This window comes from Gambusia affinis, linkage group LG23, assembly GCF_019740435.1.
Source record: "Gambusia affinis linkage group LG23, SWU_Gaff_1.0, whole genome shotgun sequence".
Taxonomy (NCBI): Eukaryota; Metazoa; Chordata; class Actinopteri; order Cyprinodontiformes; family Poeciliidae; genus Gambusia; species Gambusia affinis.
In genome coordinates, this window is record NC_057890.1 from 91,854 (window position 1) to 113,516 (window position 21,663).

Consider the following 21,663-nt stretch of genomic DNA (forward strand, 5'->3'; position numbering starts at 1 on the left):
CCATACACTGGTTAACAGTTCATCTATGCATTTTTTTGACGTGATTCCATTTTTTTTTTACTGAAACAAAATTTCTTCTTTCGCTGTTTTTTTTTTTTTTTTTTTTTCCCGTTTTCTTAATTGTATTCCGTCTTACTAGTGATGGACCTGAAGGTGACATATTGTTGCTGTGACAGAACAATGGATGACTGTGTAAACATAGAACTTGTTTAACCAGAATAGAACTCTCTGATAGCTGTGTCAAAAACAGATAGATGCATTAGCTCCTTTTCCTGACTGTCAGCTTCACAGTCACTGATGAGCCAGATTTTTTGCAGTAACTTCCAGTCATATTATAAATTTGTTCTGTGTGATCCAGGTTCCTCTTTACACAATCAGGTCATGTTTTATTTATTTAACTTTTATTTAATCAGGTGAGCCATAAAGAACAAATTCTTAATTACAATAATGAGCAGATGAGGAGGGAAGAAAGCATAAAAAGATTAAGCAACACTTTTGCAACAACAACCCTTAGCAATACTGTCAAATATTGCTAAGGCGCTCTGCTTAACATACTGCTGTACAAATCAAAGCAGCTTCTTGTGACCTTTCAGACTGAGCAAAGATCAGTTGACTAACCTTGTACTTAGTGAAGAGTAATATTCCCATATATAATTGTATTACTGTTTACAATACAAGCACACAATCATGCCTCTGATGTTATTTCTTCTGAAGCTACGCACCCACACAACATCTGTGTTGACAAAATGTAAAATAGGCGGTCTGTGATCTGGGAAATGAGGAGAACAGAAAGGAACCGGAGAGAAAAGATCATTATTTCACGACTAAGAATTGAACACAGTGTACTTAATAGAAGTTTATTTATTAAGTTTATTGGACAGGGACAGACGCACATTAAAGTAGAGAAACTGAATGAAGCAGCTGTCCCATGCCTGCGGTGCTTGTAACATAAGCTCATTTGCAGCACGTGTCCCCAGATAGGCTTTTCTAAACAGCATAGAGCAATGTAGAACATGATTCTGAATACGGAAATATCAGAAAGGGAAATGTGATTGTGGATAAGATGAGAGATTTGCATAGCAGGAATTACCAGGTGGAGAGAAATTACTTGATACAAAATCAAAATCTTAGCAATATGAAACTAAAACTAGAGATTGTTCAATTATTGTAGAAAGACTCAAGAAATCTAATTTACTGTGATAGCTTTTGCTTCCTAAGGCAGTGTATATTATAGAGTAGGATCTTGTTTTTTCTTTTTGCCGTTTTGTGGTCAACACCCCGTACCTGTTTGTGGCTTTAATGCTTCTTACCGCTGTTTGCCAACCGCCATTAAAACAAAGAAGAGCAAGAAGAAGGTTGAGTAAAAACCTACTTTGTCTGCAGGTGAAAGGCCAAACCCAGTTCTGTCAAGACGAGACACTAACACATTCCTGTGATTAGGTATCTACTGTACTACTGGACTATTGCAATATTTGACCTGAAACACCACTGTAAGAAACCGTACCTTATTTACAGCCCATTTATTTTAACTTTTCATAACTCATTAATTTTTTAGCACTGCTTTTTCTAGTTCAGGGTCAGATTGTAGAATTTCAAATAATAACTAAGACACTTATTCACCATACATTCAATTCAATTCAGTTTATTTATATAGTGCCAATTCACAACAAAAAACATCTGTCTCATAATTTTGCAGGAAACTTTGCAGGCCAAATGATTCCTTTAGCAACTTTGAGTAGTTGTGTTTCTGTCTCTCATGTAGCGAAACAATCCACAAACTTGAACCTGTTTTTCTTTCTGACTGTCCCACCTCAGCACAAGCAAGGTCAAAGTCTGGACTTTACCCAGATCATTGCAACACTTTGATTCCTTTCTTTTTCAGCCATTCTGATAAACACTACCTGTCCAAAAAAGAAATTTTCCCCCAGAGAAAAGATTATAGGAAATTATTGTTTTGGAATCTCTTTAGCTTTGATTACAACACTCATTCACTCTGATATTGTTTCCATAAGCTTCTGCCATCATCAGTCACGATCATTCAGCAACTTTTTCTAAACACATTTTTGACTCAAAGAAGATTATTTTCTTACAGTTTTTAATAATGAGTTGGACAGTACTCAACACTTTGTTGGTAGTTTCTGTAATCCCTTTAGATGTCTCCCCTGGTTGTTAAATCCCAATAATTTGACCCTTTTTAAAGAGATGAAATTATTTTCCATGACCATAAAACGTTTCTTTAGACATAGTTGTTTGAGAAATGATATTATTAATAATATAATAACATTATATTATTAATATAATCAATAATATTATTATTGATAATAATAATAATAATAATAATAATAATAATAATAATAATAATAATAATAATAATAATAATAATAATAATAATAATAATAATAATCCATGAAGTAGTTATAATAATATACAATAAATCACATGTCCTCTTCAGGTCCCTGCATGTGAGCTCTATAAAGCTGTGCAATGATCATGCAAAAGAAAATAATCTGCATTTATTTATTCTCTATTTAAAAATCTGACAGATCTTTAGGTTTCTGTTTGATTTTATTTTATATGTACATACTTTCTTAATATACAGTTTATATTGTTTTTAGATATTTTCATATCTAAAGTAGGGTATATCTTGGCACTGTGATTGTCCAACAAAATGGCACACAGGCCATTTTGATGGAATAGTCGAGGTAAATTGATACTGTTTTGTGTTTCGTTGTGTGTGTTATTTACTAGTGGTGTCACAGTTTGACGTGGTTGCGGAGGGGCTCAATATCACTCCGCCGTTGCTAGGAAATGAAGGTTGTGGAACGGAAGTGGATGTGTTCTTTTTTTTCTGTTCTAACGGCTGTTAAAAAAAACGGGTTAGGATGCTCCTCTCCTCTCCTCTCCTTTTCATGTAGTGAATATCTGATTAGTTCATCCATCCATTATCTTACACGCTCTCCCTGGTGGGGTCCTGGGGGTAGCTGTTGCCTACCTCCAGCGGTCAATGGGAGAGGCAGGGTCCCCCTGGACAGGTCGCCAGTCCATCACAGTATCTGCTCAATGAGACCAGTCGGAATCTGTATTACAAACGATCTTTGCTATTTTGTATTTGCGGAAACATGACCAAACTGTCTTTAATTTATATTTCTCCTCAACTTTGTCAGCAAGAATGTGGTCAGTTAGGAGAAGGCAAACGGCTCATGATCACTCTGAATGCACTTAATGCACTTTGTACTTTCGAAAGTTTCATCTTTGTAAGTATTTTTGTGTTTAGGAGACACTTTGACATGTTGCTGTTTTTTCTTTGATTCATCAAATGTGGAACAGTACATCATTTTGAGTACAGCTTTTAGATAAGTGTAATAGTAAAGTATTTTCCTCTCTGTTATAATTCAATTACAAAAACCTTTTGAGTGTACCGTTAATATAGATTATTATATTCCCTTCTGTTGTATTTTAGTTACAAAGAAAAAAAATCTGTTTAAGATCTTTAGTTAAAAAAGCAAACCTTGCATGGAGACCTTTATTCATTGTTCACTGGCTGTCAACAATAGTCACGTGTTGTGAAGATAGCGCATTATTATTATTGTTATTATTAAACTTGTTTTTGAGTTATTGTTTTTAACACTTAAAAACTTTTTGTTCCTACAAAAGATTTTCCCTTTGTGGGATCTCAAATACTGTTTTTATTCACACCACTACTTCCATTCAATCTTCTCTGAAACATAACAGTACATCAGTCTTGTATGTTGGACTGTCACTACCAAGATAAATGGGTTAGAACCCATTTACATTTAGTAGGTGGGAGTCCTGCCTCCCAAACCCATGGGATAAACTGGAGGACAAACATTTTAGTTGTTTCAGAAGTCTAGAGATTGGGGTTATGGTTGACCTTTCTACAGAACAAGGACCCTAAACATACAACTAGAACAGCATCATCAGAACAGCTTTGATACAACTTGCAAAATTCATGTGGAGCCCTGCTTATCCATAGGGATTAGAGACCACAGCTCTCTGTGAAAAGTTAAAATCCCCAAATACTGAAGGTGTTTGTAACTGCCTATGTTAACAGTTCAAACACCAAATATACTTTGCATTAATATGGACAGTACAAGCTGTCTTAGCACTAATATCTACACAGTCTTCCTTATCTCTGCTCATGGAGATAATAAATTAGCACCAAGGAAAAATGCATGTCCCTCCTGGATTGACTGCTATGTAGATGCCAGCCATCAGCATGTCTAGTAGTGCTGCACTCAGGTATTTCAGTTTCCTGAGTTGCATTTCTGCAAATAAACAAATTGTCCACAAAGAAATTGGGGTCACATTCCACAAATAAATCTGCAAACACTGAACTGCAATAAGCCTGGATCCACTGGACTATCAGTCTGTTTTTGAGCATCATCTCTTCTGCTGTCATCTGTTGGGCCAGCAGCATCAGAACCAGGGACTTAAAAAGGTTCAACAGCCTGATAAAGAAGGCTGGTTCTGTTCTGGTTTGGTTCCAGTTCTGTTCTGGGGATGACTGTGGAACCTCTCCAGATGATTACACAAAGAAGAATTTTACATAAATTAAGATAATTATGGTCTGTCGTATTCTATGTGAAAACGTATTTGCCCTCTCCTGATATCCTTATTTGTTTTGGATGTTTGTCACACTTCAGTGTTTCAGAACATGAAAATAATTTAAATAGTCAACACAAAACAAGGAAAAGCAAAATGCAGTTTTTAAATAAAAGCGTTTATTACGAAAGGAGAATGAAAAATCTAAACCTTGTGACAAAGTGATCCGGTGATGTAACTACCACAGTCCGGACATCCTGTTCAGCCCCTCCGCCGGAGCCCTGCCTCCTTCCGCTGGAGCCCTGCCTTCCTCCGCCGGAGCCCTGCCTCCTTCCGCTGGAGCCCTGCCTTCCTCCGCCGGAGCCCTGCCCCATCCTTCTCCTCCCTTCTTCTCTTCCTACTTCAGGTCGTTCAGCCTCACTTTAGCTGGCCGTCTCGTCGCTCCAACAGACTTCACACGGTTTCTGATATCAGCTTTTTTCTTGAAATCTGTGAGTGTTTGCAACATGTTGTTCTTTCAAATTCTGTTTTTTGTGATTTATAGCTACCTTGCTGCTAATAGTCAGTGTGTGGGCCGCGGCTCTGTCATGCGTGCTGAAGGCAGCAGCAGCAATGGATGCTCCTCCGACAGGAAGACAGCATGTTGGGTCACAGTGAATGGCAGACTACAGCTAGTCAATGAGTTTTTATCGGCACTTCTTCGGGCTTTGAACGTAATTAAGAGATGCTAACTCATCATGTCAGCTTGAAACAGAAGAAATAGAATTGCTTTACTTTTAAAAACTTAAAGCGGAAATACTGTTTAACATTTGAACTCTGTAGAATACAGTTCAATTAGTTTTACGTTTATTTAGTTGACAGTGACTATTATGACCTAGGAATAATACAACTAGCGCAGCCTACAAAATACATAGTTTGTTTGTATGATTGGAGCCTCCATTTTGTTAGTAACCCGTTTCGGTTCAGGATGAAGGTCAACGGAAGGACTCGGGTCCGGCGTCCTCTGAAGTTCCACATCTCAAGGCAGCAGAACCAACATGTCTGCCTTGAAACAAGTCCAAATGTTCAGCAGGCTACTGGCGCTCACAGAGATAGTTTTACAGTGATACAAGGACTGCTTATGTAACATGAACCCGAGGTTCAGAAGATTAAAGCAGGCCTTTGTCTCCTACAGGCTATTGTCAGACAGGCATGGAGCTGCACAGCCAAGGACACACAGAGGTTTGTGTCCCTGTATGGACATGGCACTTACTCCCCTGAGGGCCACTGTTCATTTGACTTTGACATGCCAGTTAGCTACCTGAGCTAACATGCAGAATATTTTAGACCATGGGCTTAACTGTATCAGGACTGAGGACCTGAATGAGTCTTGTAGCTATGAAGTTTTCTTTTGCATCATGTTTACTTTTTTCCCTTTAAAGCGATCAAAACCAGATTCTCATTGTTCTGCCAAGTATGCATGGGCCCATTAGCAGTTCACCCACATCTACAGCCGACAATAAAAAAAGTCAAGCATGTTTGTTTGGCTGTGACCTCGATTCTCCTCATACACATGCAGACGCTGCTCTTCACCTCATCTCATCTCACACCAACAGATTATTGCGCTGTCTCGCCCTGCATGCTGACCCAACTAACACAGACTGTGGCACATCTTCCCTGAGTGGGAATCTGACCGAAGGTTGAGTAGAAAATCCTGCAGAACCCGACACAGACTGCTCCCCTCCAGCTAGTTGCTGTGAACTGCCAGGGGGGAAAAAGCCACTTCATCTTTATTTTGCTTAGAAGAAATGTATTGTAACTGTAATAATGCTGTCTGAGTTTAACAGCAATAAAAATATTTTTTCATTTTTTAATAGGAGTAGTAAGATTTTCACACTGATATCTTTACTCCCTATGTGCAGAATATGTAAATCCCGTGAGTGACCAAAAGATGTTTAGGAAGTTTGGATGTCATTTGTGGTTTAAATTATTGTAGTTTTTTTTTTTTTACTGATTTTTTTTTAGATTTAACATGGGTCTTCTATTAAAGCACATTTGCTGTGGTGGATTTGATTCTCTTAACAGTTTTATTTCTGAACCCAGCCTGCTGTTGGATGACCCTTTGACTTTTATTGCAAAACTTGTTGATCCATGTTGAAACAAAAGTGTTCTAGCAGTGTTGATTTTGCAGTGTAGTACAGAATATTGCCCAAGAGAGCGAGAGTGATGACAGAGACTCAGTTTATTGATGGGGTTAGAACTGCAAAATGCAGAAATAAGAAACATTGTCACCGTTAATGTTGTCACACACTTTGACTTTTCGATGCAGTTGAGGTTTGACTTTTTCTGCAGTAATTTAAAGAACTGGAATAATAACAACTAAGCAACTAAGCCCTGCATCAGGATCGCAAACTTTCTGCTCAGTCATCCATAGAGCTTTACCTGGCTGACAGTGCAGTCACTTTTTTAAAGGTTTAATTGGCTCTAGTGGCCTTTATTTGATAGTTAATTGACAGGAAAGTGAGTAATGAGAGAAGGGGGAAGACCTGTAAGGAATCGAACCTGTGACAGCCGCGTTGAGGACTAAGGCCTCCTTATGTGGGTTGTGCTTAACCCCTACGCCACTACAGCACATCCCTAAGTACTAATTTTTAATTCAGAAACCAAACGCTGTAGAGATCCTGTTTACATTAAATTGTGGGAGTTAAATTATCTTAAGCCATTTATACAAACAGACAATCTATTCTATCTATTATGTTAGTTTAGCTGTCTGCCTTTTTCTTAAGTGAAATAATATCAAAGAATCAATCACCTGGTGTGTGAGTGGACACATAATGCAATATTGCAGCATACTCGAAAATAGGAGCAGCAACTTAAATGCATTTTATAATAGACTTTTGAGCATTTGTATCAATTCAGAATTCCCAGGAATAGGAATTGTGATTTTTGATAGAATTGTTTGTCTAGAATCAGTTGGACATTTCTTCAGATAGCTTTAGAGCTACATTCTAAAACTCAGATGTTTCTGCTGAAGCAGATCTGTAACCTTTGCAGACTTGACATACTTTCAGCCTCATGGTGTCTGTTTCTTCCTGTCTCTGCCTCAGAATGATCCTGTTCTACACTTCACTTTGTCCAGACAGTCTGGACTCTCAGCTGTTGAGAAACAGTTGTTTTCTGAAAGTGTGGACTCTCTTCAAGCTTTATAGTCAGTGGCTAACATTTGCTCAGTTTGACGCTATAAAACTCTGGAAACTGCCTGTGGTGTAAACAACCATTCGCCCCAGCAAAGACAGAAGAGTTGATCCAAATAAGGTGGCTGATAATATGAATTCAATATTTGGAAGTGTGATCAACATGGACTGAACGGCTTTGTTCACTTTTTCTGCTGCCATCACTAAAACTACAGGCACATTACAATTGTAAAACAGCAGAAAATTGTCAGAGTTCAAAACTTTTTGTGTTCGCTGATTGGCCCAGTAGAAATTTTATCGGGGGGTATCAAAGTCAATGGGAGAAAGCCCAGACAGAGCTGTGAAGCAAGATTTGAATCTAGCGAACAGCATCGAAATAGCCAGGCCAGCTCATAATGTATCCCCTGCTTCCTGTGGTCAGCTGAGGTTTGAAGTGGAAGATTGATGGTAATTAGAGAAATGTTCTCTAACAGCCTTGATGTGGCCCATTTCCCAGCATTCAGCTGTTGTCCAGGATGTATTTTGATCTGGCCCCAGGCGCCTGCTTGGTGTCCAACTGTGAATGAAACAGCATGAAGGCTTCAGCAGAGACTTTCACTGAGGTGACCAGATCTCAGTAAAGTTTCTCAAAGAGTTAGACACCAGTGTTAAAACTAACTTACTGCTGCAACCAGCATAGCCCCTCCTGGACGTCAGCTCACAAGGTCTGTTTAGTTTAAATGCTTATTTTCTGTGATCAGTCGTTAACCATTAGATATAAAGTACAAGAATTAGTTCTGATGTTATTTTGTTGTCCTTTTCTTTCGTAAGCCGTCCTCATGGGTTGTCAACACCAGAATTATGATTCTTTTATGATTCTAAATCGTGCGCAACATCGTCTGTTGTGTTTTCGATCTGGACAGCAGTGATTTTGTTTGTGTATATTTCTCTCACACGTTGGTCAGGAGTGTCAACATACTTTTTCTTTTTTTTTTTTTTGGGTCTGCTATGCTTTGGCTGCACTTGCCTACTAAGATAGAGCAGATCACTTCCGACACTTAGACTTTTAGGAACTATGTGTAATTTCATTAAAATGTGATTTGAAACTTCATGGCATTCTGGGTGTTGTCAGCAGAGGGAAGGTTTTAGCTGCTCAACCTCTCACAGCCAGTTGAGCTCACTTATTGGTTACCTAGCAACAACCTGTTGAGCAACAGCAAGCTAGAGAGGAAACTGTTACCAGTTTGGCAGTATTTCAGATATTTAAAACAAATAAAAAAAAACAAATAAATAATGATCAAGTGATATGAAAGGGTTATATTTATATTGCTCAGCCCTAATTTTAATCATATCTGGATTATAAATGTATGAAGTGTTAAAGGTATCATAGCTGCATGCTGCTCAGCCCTGCACTGCAGCTCTGTGGTCAGGAGGGAGGACATTACCTCGTCTGAGACGTAGGAAGACATCAGTGAAGATACCAGAGAATCTTTAACTGAAAGAACGGCGGATTATGGATGACATGAAGTGTTGGTTTTTACAAACTGGGTAAAGTTGTCTCATTGGACGTGTGACCTGTGTCTCTTCAGCATCAAGAATGTCCTCAGTCCTGCAGAAGTTGATCACCCCACTGGCCAGCTCCTCCGCTGAGCCTCCCAGGAACAAGGTGACCGTGGTTGGCGTGGGCCAGGTCGGCATGGCGTGTGCCGTTAGCATCCTGCTGCGGGTAAGACCCTCCCCCTGCATGTGAACAAGGAACTGCTAATGTTGGCTCATCCTTTTTTTTTTTTTTTTTTTGTCCGTTTGTGGCCAGGACCTGTGTGACGAGCTGGCTCTAGTGGATGTGATGGAGGACCGACTGAAAGGAGAGATGATGGACCTGCAACACGGCCTGCTGTTCCTGAAGACAGCCAAGGTGGTTGCTGATAAAGGTGAGCGGCTGCACTGAGATCACTCTGGTGTCCGCCTCTCTCCAGATGAGCGCTAACAGGTCTGCTTCTGTCTCTCCTGTCAGACTACGCTGTGACTGCAAACTCCCGTCTGGTGGTGGTGACGGCTGGCGTTCGACAGCAGGAGGGTGAGAGCCGCCTCAATCTGGTCCAAAGGAACGTCAATGTCTTCAAGGCCATCATCCCACAGATTGTAAAGTACAGCCCCAACTGTACAATCCTGGTTGTTTCAAACCCTGGTGAGAACAACTTTGTGTCAGAGCAACAAGTTTCCATGGAGCCCTGCTGTATTCACTCTGTCCCCCTTATTTTTCTGTCTTATCCTTTTAAATTCCAGTTGATGTGCTGACCTATGTGACCTGGAAGCTGAGCGGTCTGCCAAAGCACCGCATCATTGGCAGCGGCACCAACCTGGACTCCGCTCGCTTCCGTCACATGATGGCCGAACGCCTCGGCATCCACGCCAGCTCCTTCAACGGCTGGGTGCTGGGGGAGCACGGAGACACCAGTGGTGAGTGTCGCTCTGCTGCAGCTGCTCTCCACACACTGAAGCCAAACTGACCTGATGTGCTGCATCACAGTTCCTGTGTGGAGCGGTGCAAACGTCGCAGGAGTCAACCTGCAGAAGCTGAACCCTGAGATCGGCACCGATGCAGACAAGGAGCAGTGGAAGGCAACACATAAGGCTGTGGTGGACAGGTTGGTCCGATCAGTGTTCTTTTCCTCCTGTCAGCTGGGAACATGAAGGGAACATGAAGGGAACATGAAGGGAACATGTAGGGAACATGAAGGGAACATGAAGGGAACATGTAGGGAACATGAAGGGAACATGAAGGGAACATGTAGGGAACATGTAGGGAACATGTAGGGAACATGAAGGGAACATGAAGGGAACATAATTAGGAACATGAACAGTGACTTGGTGTGCTGAGGTGGAAGTGGCTTTCTAATTACAGATGAGTCCTGGGGGAGCAGAACTTGAGACACTGGTACTGTTGCTGCAAGTATCACCTGTTGAGGGTTGTAGAGACAGATTCATTAAGAATATGTTAATATATTAATCTGCTTATTGAAAAAATAATCCCCTGATCAGCCCTACTGAGCTCTTCACATGTTGTTAGCTCCAGATTCATCCTCTGCAAAAGATCAAATGCTAAATAAATGCTGTTATTGCATTTAAGTAATGTTCATTTTCTTACTAAAAGGTGAATTGAATTGTCTTCATTTTCTTATGCATTAACATTGTATAAAATGGTCTTAAGTGTATAAAAGCAAAATATGCAGAATATGTCAATTTATCTGATTATTTGTTAGAATTATGAATTACTAAATGAATCATTAGTCGCTGCCCGGGTGTGTGTGTGTGTGTGTGTGTGTGTGTGTGTGTGTGTGTGTTGGAGAAACGGTCCTTACTGATGCTTCCTTACTGAGGGCTGGTGTTAACAGGACACACTCTGTTCCAGTGCCTATGAAGTGATCAAGCTGAAGGGTTACACCAACTGGGCCATTGGCTTCAGCGTGGCCGACCTGACTGAGAGCATCGTGAAGAACCTGAGCCGCGTCCACCCCGTCTCCACCATGGTGAAGGTCAGCCATGTTCTCACACACTGAGCATCACACAAATCATGTTCAAATTCACATGTTTTTCCTGTTATCTGTGGTCATTCTGGCGAACAGAAACCCAAAATTCAGGTTCTAATAAGATTAGAATATTTCTTGGTGTCTTTTGTTTTTTTAAGTATCTGGTTGTTCACACAACACTTTTACCTAAGGCTGTTTATTCAAAGTAGAATGAAAGAAGAACATTTAATAGAAGCTAAGAAATAACTGTAGCCTTGATAAGATTGTGAAGCAAAGTTCAGTCAGGTTCACTAGCAGTGGGCACACACACCCACACACACACACACACACACACACACCCAGGACATGGGTTACAGTGTTAGAAGCAGGAGGATCCCAGCTGCTGGAGCTTCTGGTCCAGAACAATCTACAGCCTTCATGCTTCCTTTCCTAACAGAACTTTTGGTACCGACCCACACTGCCAGCGATAATCATCATCATGTTAACCACATGAAACTTGCCTGGCCTAAACCCCCATAGATCCAATGGTCTTCAGCTGCCATGGCAACCTGGACTTCCTGAACCTCAGCAGAACCACTGGCTAACCCCATGCTTAGCATGTTGTATGTCTGCAGTGATAAAAACGAGCCTAGTCAAAGTACTGAGTGCAGATACTGTATGGTACAGTAGGCCCGTGTTTGTTGATCTGATGTAATATTTTAACTTGCAGAGAAACTGAATGAGTTTTTTTAGTAAGCAAGAATCACCAAAATGAACTGAAGCATGTCCAGCTGTGGATTGGATCCATGTAATAAATACGTTCTTAAACTCTCCAATCATATTCTAGCTTCCTTGGATCCAGCTGTAGGTAAACTGAGAATGGCTGAGAAGTGAAAGTGTGAGGTTTGGGGCCTGACTGTTTTCCTTCTCACTGTGTTCCAGGGCATGTACGGCATCGACGGCGAGGTCTTCCTGTCCCTGCCCTGCGTCCTGAACGGCAGCGGCGTCGGCAGCGTGGTTAACATGACCCTGACAGACGCAGAGGTTTCCCAGCTGAAGAAGAGCGCCGACACACTGTGGGGCATCCAGAAGGACCTGAAGGACCTGTGAACACCCCCCTGGTAGACCCCCGCAGTGCAGAGAACCCTGGTGTCTCCCAGCACTCCTCCTCTGTTGTCCTGTTCTCAGACTTTCTCTCTCTTACTGTAGGAAGCTACCGGTGTGTTTAGAGCTGTCACACACACAGCTCTCAGGAAGAATTTAAACTTCTGTCCAGCATTCTGTTACAACCTGTCTCCTGTCTTTTTGCTCTAAAATCCTCTGGTATGATTCCTAAAGTAAGATGCTCGTTCCAAACAACTTGTTGGTTGCTTCTTCTGTGTTTGTGTTGGAAGATAGAAGCTGACTTCTCTCCGGTTTCTCAGTAGGGATTCATTTCTGTTGTTCCTACTGGCTTTAGTTGGTTCCTTTAGCTGCACTCTCCATAGAGAGTTCAAACTCACTTGAAAAATCCAAGATCTTAGGAACTCCAACAGCATCCAGTGATGCTCTGGCCTTATCATTAAACCAAACTGTAAGTTCACAGGTTGCCACTGGCAACAGTCACCTGGGAATGTTAGTGCTTGGAAACCATCTGCTGGAGAGGCCGCTCAGAAAACTGCTGTGTAATGATATGTTGGAATAATAAATTTGGTCACAAAGAACAATGTCTGCTTCTTTTCTTGTTCTATCTGGTCCAACAAACCAGGTGTGTTTGAACTGCAGCTTTCTCTGCCTGTTCCTTTAGGAACAATCTTGTTTTCTTCCTCCAGATAAACTGCCTGATAAAATGCTAGCTGCTGCAATGCTAGCTGCAATGCGACCTGCAATGCTGGCTGCAATGCGACCTGCAATGCTGGCTGCAATGACAAGTTTCACAGCCGCTTGGAGACTACAGAAGACTGACTTGTAGGTCAAATTTTTATTTCTGTTCAATATGCTTTAGATCATATTGAACAGATCTTGAATTTGGAATTTTTTAGGAAAATAATCCAAATAAAATAATTACAAAACAAGCTTTTTCAGATCAGTTTCTGAAAAAATAGAACTTATAAACTAACAACTGCAACAGACTGGCAACCTGTCCAGGGTGACCCCGCCTCTCGCCCAGAATGTAGCTGGAGAGGCACCAGCCACCCTCCTGACCCCATTAGGGACAAGGGTGAACAGAAAATGGATGGATGGATGGATGAACTAACAAAACTGCAGATGTCTGCTGAATTTTTGGTTAAAAATTCAGTAAAGTTACTCATAATAAGTAGATGATCCAGAAATGTACTAATAAGACCACCAGTACTTAATAATGAAAGTACTCAGAATTAAAAAGTACATCATTGTGAAACTAGTCTTAAAGGTAAGTGATTTGCTAAAAAGGTCCTCACTATTCAGATGCTGGATGATCACCACTATGCACTGCACTGCCATCTGGTGGATTCTTTGAGGTAGTAAATTCTTGCTCACTATTCAGTTAAATCAGTGCTGGTGTACCGTGTCAACACACCCGAGTCAAAGGACTGAATTTTCTTCTCATTCACTCAAGTCCTGCTAATGACCTAATTATATGACACCATTAATATGGGATAGAAAGGATCAGATGTTTTTCCTCCTTGTGAAGTGGATGTCACCACTGTGGGCAGCTTTATTTTAGAAGGAGGAGCTGTATGATTACCTGTCAGATGAAAAAACTTGATAGCTTGATTTCAACTTTCCATCACTTTTGATGGTAAATGTGTGTTTACTAGGTTTAACATGGTAAATAGTGTTAGACATCTGTCCTATGAACTCAGTCAGATTTTTATTCCAGCAAACAATAGCATACATCACCTTTTGTTTTCTCAGTTCCACTACTTGTACTTGTTTACATACTAGTTTCATATTAGGTCTGAAAATGAATGTAGATTACAAAATGGTATCAAACTTTCATTCAAGGAAACATTTTTATTACAGGTAAGATTTTTAATTTGTGACTTCCGGACACAAATTTCACAACTTCTTGCCTGAAGACACAACATTTCTTTAGGTGGACACCTCCAGCTCTCGGGAGAAAAGGGACAGCGGTAAAAAGCCTCTTGTTCTGGCTCTTTTCACAGCTCTTCTGAACACATAGTTGTTGTAACGTTTCCCAAATCGGAGGCCAAATGGGTTGTAGTTGAATTTACTGCGGCGGTCGTTGCACAGGAGCTGCTGTTGCTCCTCATCCTGCCTCAGGGAGAGACACAGGTTGGGATCTTCTGCCAGGAAGTCACCTGCACGTCTTCTCCTGAAGGCTGAGAGGAGAACACCAAAAATAAAAATGACCTCCCACACCAGACACTACATCCTTACATACTTAAGACTGTTTACATATGAATTTAAATGATTAAGTGATATTTTTTTAAATAAATCTTTTAAATAACCAAAGTAGCACATACAGAATTAAGGTCACCTGGTTGGTTGGTTGGTTGGTTGGTTTTGTCCCAGCTAGACAATGTTTAACTTGTCCACATTTTGTAATATAAGTATTTAAACAATCTTATCTGTTTGGGACAGAAACTTTTTATACGTACATAAACAAACCAGTTGTTGTTTTGTTGACACCCTTATGTGTGTTGCCAGGGGAACATGTGGATTCAATGTTCCACGGTTCTTGCTGTGGAACATGAAAAGGACTGTGAGACTTTGAAAAAAAATGTGACTGTATCTTAAACAAACTCTGACCAGGCAGTAGAAACATCCTAAGGATGGTCAGTGGGGAGCAGATTGACCTGAGTTTAAGAGTAGCATAGAGTATTTATTTATACCTGTATCCATGGTGGATACATTGTCGACGCATTTACAAAAATACATGACAATGTGTTTTTCTTATGGACTATTTTCTATAATTTATTTCAAAAACCTTTCTGAGATCGATGAATAATAGGGCTGGGCAAAATCTAAAAAAAAGTAAAGAGGTGTGAGTACTTTGTACCGATTTTTGATATTATATTTTAAAGTTCTACCATGGCAGCATGCTCAAGTAAAATGGCTTTTTGTGGTGAGCCACACCAAGATTATATTCACATCTCTTTTCCTGTCTTATAATTCCAAACTCTCCAAATTTTATACTCTTTAGATTTTTTTTTTATCTCATATATCTTGTCTCACATGGTCTGTCTTTAATTTCAAATATCTTTAAATACAACTGTACTGTTGAAAAGTAATCTGTCCTTTTGTCCAGTTCATATGTTGGAATTAACAGGACGGTTGTTTTTGAATCTCATCCCATCCATATCAGTCTTCACAGTGACACTTTCTTCTTCTTCTTCTTCGTCTTTTAAGTATAGAGGCATCACCAGTGATGATAACAATGTAAAAGCAGTAACTATTAACAAATAGCTGTTTTCCCTTTCTTCTTGTCAGAAATATATATACACACTCCTTTCATATTTCCTGAGCATTTTGATGTTACTGGACAGCTATATTTTCTCTTCACTGTCAAAATCTGTCAGTTTAGTCAAACTAATTCAAATTAGCAATGCAAGTAGATCTGAAGACAAAAGTCGCAAAGAAAAGTCTAGTCACCTGCAAATAAGCATTGGTTATTTCAGGGTAATGACAATAATTATATGCAAAATTTTAAGCTATCATTTCTGACTTGTATTTAAGGCAGAAATTCTGTCTTAAATAGAAGGTTTATCACAAAGATATGTTCCTGGACATTTAGCAACTTCAAAATCTAAGAATTAAAAGAAGCAAAAATGTGCACTGTAAAAACGTGTGCATGCGCAGTTTGTCAAGCTGTAGCTAGATACATCTGTTTAAAATGAAATGGATTTTGTCAGGTAGCCCACCTGTTCCATGAGTTTTCTGTACAGCATCAAGTCCAAATGGAGCTGCTCCCACACTCCCATCATCATCTGCAACAAACAGCAAGCACACCACAGCAAGGACCACCAGGCGCATCTTTCCACAAGCCAGTCGCTCTCACTGAGTCCAAACTCTAATTTATACCCGTGCAATGGAAACTAATGTGTTTCGTGCATTCAACCCAGTTTTGGTGTCTCCACCAGGTGACCTTTTGTTCCTGAAGCTCACAGCCAATCACAGCAGACCTGTCTGCTGCTGTTGCAAGTACTCAGATGCATCATTCATCAGCTCTTCTTGGAAATGTTGACAACTCACAGCGCTGCTCACTTCATGCTGATATTGCTAAAAAAAAAGGAAATTTTTCTTAAAAAGACAATGTTTAGATTTACATTGTGAAAACCAATTCTAAAAAACAAAAGATTTTCAATTAAACTTTTTAAAATGTGGGACAAAATTTTCTGTCATGGGAGAAATGTAAACAGCTGTGAATATATTCAAAGCAAAAAGCAGTTTGACCCTGTTGGGCCTTTTACTGCTTTAACTCAAAGTGAGCATATTCAAATTAGGACAACTTTTATAAAACTAAGTTTAGTCAGTTTTCTAGAGTGAAGCACACAGTTGTGTTAACATTGTGCCACAGCACAACTATTAGTTATGTACTCCCCAAATCTGGCTTTTTGTTTAAACTGTAGCTAGAAATTCACACAATGTCCTTTTGCCAGTTTATGCCAATACACAGAAGCATGTGTCCTTTATAGAGGAGAGCAAATCTGAAATTTATGGATTACATGAAAAAACAACACGTGGCAGCAAAATAATCATTCTGAAAACACCATTTGTCCAGTCAAATGTGGTTGTGGCAGCATCATGCTGTGGGGATGCATTTCACAAATGGTAGCTGACCAGCAATGAGCCATGAAACAGGAGAACCCAGCAGAAACAGAAAGGCTTAAATACTGAGAATGATGCTGACAAGCTGCAGGTTTTTGAGCTGGAAAAGAAGACAAACAGGTAGACAGTGATGAACATGGAGGGGGCTGAATACACAAAGAACCTCAAACACCTCAGGACCAAGACAGTACAACTCAACAAATGTCACCATTTGATTTGAATTCTTTAGTCTGGTCAGATCTGCAGCTTTTTGTCAGGTCTAGTAGGAAAAAGGATTTAAATAGTTAAGAATTTACAAAGAATAGTCAACAAAATATCCATCCATCCATCCATTTTCTGTACACCCTTCTTCCCTAATGGGGTCGGGAGGGTTGCTGGTGCCTCTCCAGCTGCGTCCTGGGCGAGAGGTGGGGGTCACCCTGGACAGGTCGCCAGTCTGTCGCAGGGCAACACAGAAAACACACAGGACACACAACCATTCACACACACACTCACACCTAGGGAGAATTTAGAGAGACCAGTTAACCTGACAGTCATGTTTTTGGACTGTGGGAGGAAGCCGGAGAACCCGGAGAGAACCCACCATGCACAGGGAGAACATGCAAACTCCATGCAGAAAGATCCCGGGCCGGGAATCGAACCCAGGACCTTCTTGCTGCAAGGCAACAGCTCTACCAATGCGCCACTGTGCAGACCCTCAACAAAATATTATTTAATTAATTTATTTTATTTGTATTTATTTCTTTTGAGCATGATAGCAGTATAAAATAACACATATGAACAAGAAAAGCAAAAGATATTTTTTGTACCACAGTGTCAAGAGAAGTGGAGTTTTGATGACTACCTTTGTGACAGCTGAGGATGAAGAATCTGCATCTTCACATCCCAGAAGAACCTCTTCTCTTTCCAGGCAATGACGACGCAGAACTGCAGAGGGTGATGGACTCCCAACATGTGAAAGGTCTGACCTCGTGGAAGGTGTGTCAAGAAAATCTGAGATCATCCCACTTCCCCATCCTGGATTTTAGTTTAACAGTAACAATAAATAAAGTTATCTTTGAAATGAATCGCTCAAGTGACATCTAGACCCAACAGTAGACTTAAACTTCAATAAAATCAATCTGGTTATGTGTGTGTTGTTTTTGTCTCCTGCAAACTTTGCTTTAATTCTTTTTCTTTTTTCTATCTAATCATAAGAAATCATAGTCAGACAGAGAGAGTCATGAGACAGGAAGAGAAGGTTTCCTGGAAAAAGAGGAAGTAAGTTTCCAGCTTGCAGATTTATAAAAATAGTTGAGACTATTATTATTTCAAAGCATGAATGTTTTAAAGAATGAAATCTAAACATTTTGAGTAATTGGATAAGATTCAAAGTAAAATACTTATATTAATATTGGTTTACTTATAATAATATTTACACTTACATTAGTGGGTACTCTTACAAGTAAAACAAGTAACTGTAACTTTGGTGTCAAATAATTACAATAATGGATTATTCTTGGTTTCTTTACAGAAAACATCTAATAACTCATTTTAAATAAGAGTAATTAAAAAGTTATGGTTATCATAAAATTATAAATGAATGATAAATCAGAGAAGCTAAAGAAGTTATAAATGTGATTGTGACATTGAACTTGAAATGGTGTAAAAGGTGTAACTGCAATTAAAGATCATTGATGTTGTGTTCAAGGTAGATGGAAGGTGAAAAGTTAGGGAAAAAATGGGAACTAACAGGAGAGCAGCGATGGTCGGCGCCTTATTTGGAAACGGGTTGTGAAACAACATAAATGTTTCAGAGAAAAGGTTGTGCAGGCAATGGACATAAGCAGTCAGCCAATGAAATAAGCACAGCATCAGTGCTGGCCAATGCAAATGCACCAAAAGGCTGGATAAACACTATAAAAGGTGAGAGCAAAAGAGGAACCTTTGATTAGATCCTCCAGGCAGCTTTGAGTCAAGATGGAGATGGACAAAGAACTCTATAGCTGAAGAAGAGCCGGGGCCACAGAGCCGAAGACTGTCCTGTTCATGGGGACCAACCCGTCTGCCCCGCAACATGTGGCTTCCAATCACACTTCTCTCATCAGCTGGGTTCAGACCCCAAGACGAAGATGAAGACCAAGGTAAAGAACAAAGGCAAAGAAGAAGAACTGATACCTTCCTTCCTGCCAGCACCCAAGTCTTGTGTGACCTCACCATCCATGCAGAGACAAAAGCTCATCAGACCAACAGAGACCCCTGCCTTCGTTTATCAACCTCCTCCAGTTGCAACACCTTCTTCATCATCAGGCCAGTTCTGGGCGATACTCCGTCTGTCTCTCCCAAAGGTTCCCTCTTTAGTTCTCAGTGTCGGCATTAGGGAAAAATAGGCTTTAATAAAATATTTAGCATAAAGAAAATCTAAAAGATGTTGTGGGCATTCAATTAATGAGTCACCTGAAAGTTCTTTGATGGTTGTAAGATAGCTAGGATGTTTGATTCTGGAGAAGAAAAGTAGAAAATGTTTTATAGGTTGCTTTTAGCCCAAAACTATAAGTAAAACAACATCCTTGAGACTCATCTGGGTCACTAAATCCAACCTGGTTCAGTAACAAGAGCAAGTTGTAATAAAAGAGAAGGAGCGACCGCTAACAGGTGAGCTCTGTGAAACTAGTTGGCTGCAGGCTGCTCAGTCTGGCTAATTCACAGGGGGGAGAAGGGTGGGACACCTGGATGGAGGTCGTCAGAAACCAGGCGAATCGTTTCTCGATGCCAACTTTAAACACAGTTTACTTCAGTTCTGGACAGGGTAAATCCCAGCAGATTTAGGAAACTCAATTCATCTGTTAGATGGAGAGCTGGTAGCACATCTCACCTCTCAGAAGAGGAAGTAGAGAGTCGAGAAAGAAGGGGGGGCAGATGTTGCGCAATAACAACAGTAATCTTAACATGCTCGAAAAACAACAAGCCAACAACATAATTACATGCAGACATATTATGGTGCACATCTTCTTTATGAAAAGTTGATCTTTTTAATCTGTATAATTTCGTTTGCTTTCTTCCTCAACTCACAACCCCATGTCTGACCCAATGTTACTCTCCACAGCTGCAACATTTCTTTTGTACTTCTTTGTACTCTTCTATCTTGTGATCTTCACCATATCTTTGACTTGTGTTTTCATTTACCATATATTTGGCAATGGAAACAGCAAAGTGGCCTAACTTGAAAACTTAAGTACCCTATTTTGATATTTTGGCAAAACTGTTTCTTCAAACTCTACTAAGATTAACAAATTTGCTACTTTTTTTTGTTAATTGTTTTTGACAGTTTCTTCAAGTTATTCACTTTTGCACCAACATTTTTTTAATTTTTTTTTATCTAGATCTTCATCTAGAACTGTGGTCTCAAAATGCATTACAGAGTCCTGCAATTTTTCAGTGTGTCCCTGGGCCTAAACATCTGAACTAAATGGTAAAATTGCCTCACTAGCATGCAGTCCAGCTCTAGAATGTTTTGCTTAATCAGCTAATATTGAAGCAGGCATGTTCAAACAACTAAACGCTGCAAGACACCGGAGGACTGGAGGTTAAGATACTGATCGAGAGTCAACAACTGCACTGATCGACCCAGGTGAAAAAAAACACTGTAGTATATTTCAAACATACATTTGCAGAAGTACTTTTTACGTACACTAAGTACTAAGTGTTTTACATATTAGTAAACATGATTTGATTTAAAAAATAATTGGACAGAATTTATTCCCCTTGTTAATCTATCATTTCTCTTTCATACTGTTGGGATCCGGGGAGTTTTGTTGGGTTTTGCTGTTTTCTTTTTTTTCCTCCACCAGAGGTCGCCATGAGGTGGAGACTGGAGGGCGTGACCACCGGCAGCAGTATTACCTGCGCACCTTTTTCTATCAGCTCATCTGGTGGAGTTTAAGAGGAGGGAGCAGCCAACACTTCTTTGCCAGAGTGTTAGCCAGATATGGTACACCAGGTCATCGTGCGTTTCCCTGTGTTTTCCTCCTAGTGAACTCTCCGAGTAATTTCTTGTGCGTCTCCTCCCCAGGTGACCCGTAAAGAACTCTGAGGACTATCCGTTAGTGATGGTGAGATGAAGCCTCATGAGGCTTGAAGCCACTTGAGCCAATTGGTTCGAGAAAGGGTTCATTTCTTGAGGCTTCATGTGCACACGACACCACCTACTGGCCAGGTGTACAATCACAGCCCGCTGTATCTTAACACATGTGATGCATTGAATTTTTGTCTATTATGGGTCTTGGGAATGACTTCACAAAAAGTGTACATATGTGTACAATAAAATATTGTTTGAACAATAAAATATTTATTGAATGTATTCTCTGTGTGTAATTATTCCCAAAATAGTGTCATGTGATATGGCATGTTGTGTAATAATGTTTTTCTGTGACTCTAGAAAAATGGCATGAGCTTAATCAGGCAGAGGACAGTGAAAGTGCTTGTGGAACTAGGGAGGGGGTAGTGAATAGGCTAATGCTTGTGTAACTTGGATGATTTCATTCATTTTTATTAAGAAACAACAATTTCTCCACAGTTTTATGTTTCAAACGATTTCTCTTTTTTGACACTACTTCTCCAGCCTTTGAAAAGACACGCTCACATGGCACAGATAATGCCGGGGTGCATAAATAAATAAGTGCAAGTTTGTACAGATTGGGGTACAG

At 40.1% G+C, this 21,663-nt stretch overlaps 2 protein-coding genes across 4 annotated transcripts; one reads left to right on the top strand and one right to left on the bottom strand.

Annotated features, from left to right (window-relative positions):
- Window positions 1-4,896: 4,896 nt before the first annotated feature.
- ldhba (lactate dehydrogenase Ba) lies at window positions 4,897-12,927 on the top strand. The gene is made up of 8 exons (XM_044107530.1): window positions 4,897-5,054; window positions 9,305-9,441; window positions 9,529-9,646; window positions 9,730-9,903; window positions 10,002-10,175; window positions 10,246-10,363; window positions 11,128-11,251; window positions 12,167-12,927. The coding sequence occupies exons 2-8, from the start codon at window positions 9,313-9,315 to the stop codon at window positions 12,332-12,334; spliced, it is 1,005 nt and encodes a 334-aa protein (XP_043963465.1). The 5' UTR covers window positions 4,897-5,054; window positions 9,305-9,312; the 3' UTR covers window positions 12,335-12,927.
- Window positions 12,928-14,180: 1,253 nt separating this feature from the next.
- On the bottom strand, window positions 14,181-18,138 carry kiss2 (kisspeptin 2). 3 transcript variants are annotated; one of them, XM_044107531.1, is made up of 3 exons: window positions 17,823-18,138; window positions 16,072-16,429; window positions 14,181-14,529 (listed from the first exon to the last, which is right to left on the bottom strand). In XM_044107531.1, exons 2-3 carry the CDS (start codon window positions 16,181-16,183, stop codon window positions 14,279-14,281), a joined length of 363 nt encoding a protein of 120 aa, XP_043963466.1. In that variant the 5' UTR covers window positions 16,184-16,429; window positions 17,823-18,138; the 3' UTR covers window positions 14,181-14,278. The 3 variants fall into 3 exon arrangements, 1 of the variants encoding a protein (XP_043963466.1); XR_006369724.1 differs by lacking the exons at window positions 16,072-16,429; window positions 17,823-18,138 and adding an exon at window positions 14,674-14,802 and having other exon boundaries at window positions 14,438-14,529; XR_006369725.1 differs by lacking the exons at window positions 16,072-16,429; window positions 17,823-18,138 and adding an exon at window positions 14,688-14,802 and having other exon boundaries at window positions 14,439-14,529.
- Window positions 18,139-21,663: the final 3,525 nt, after the last annotated feature.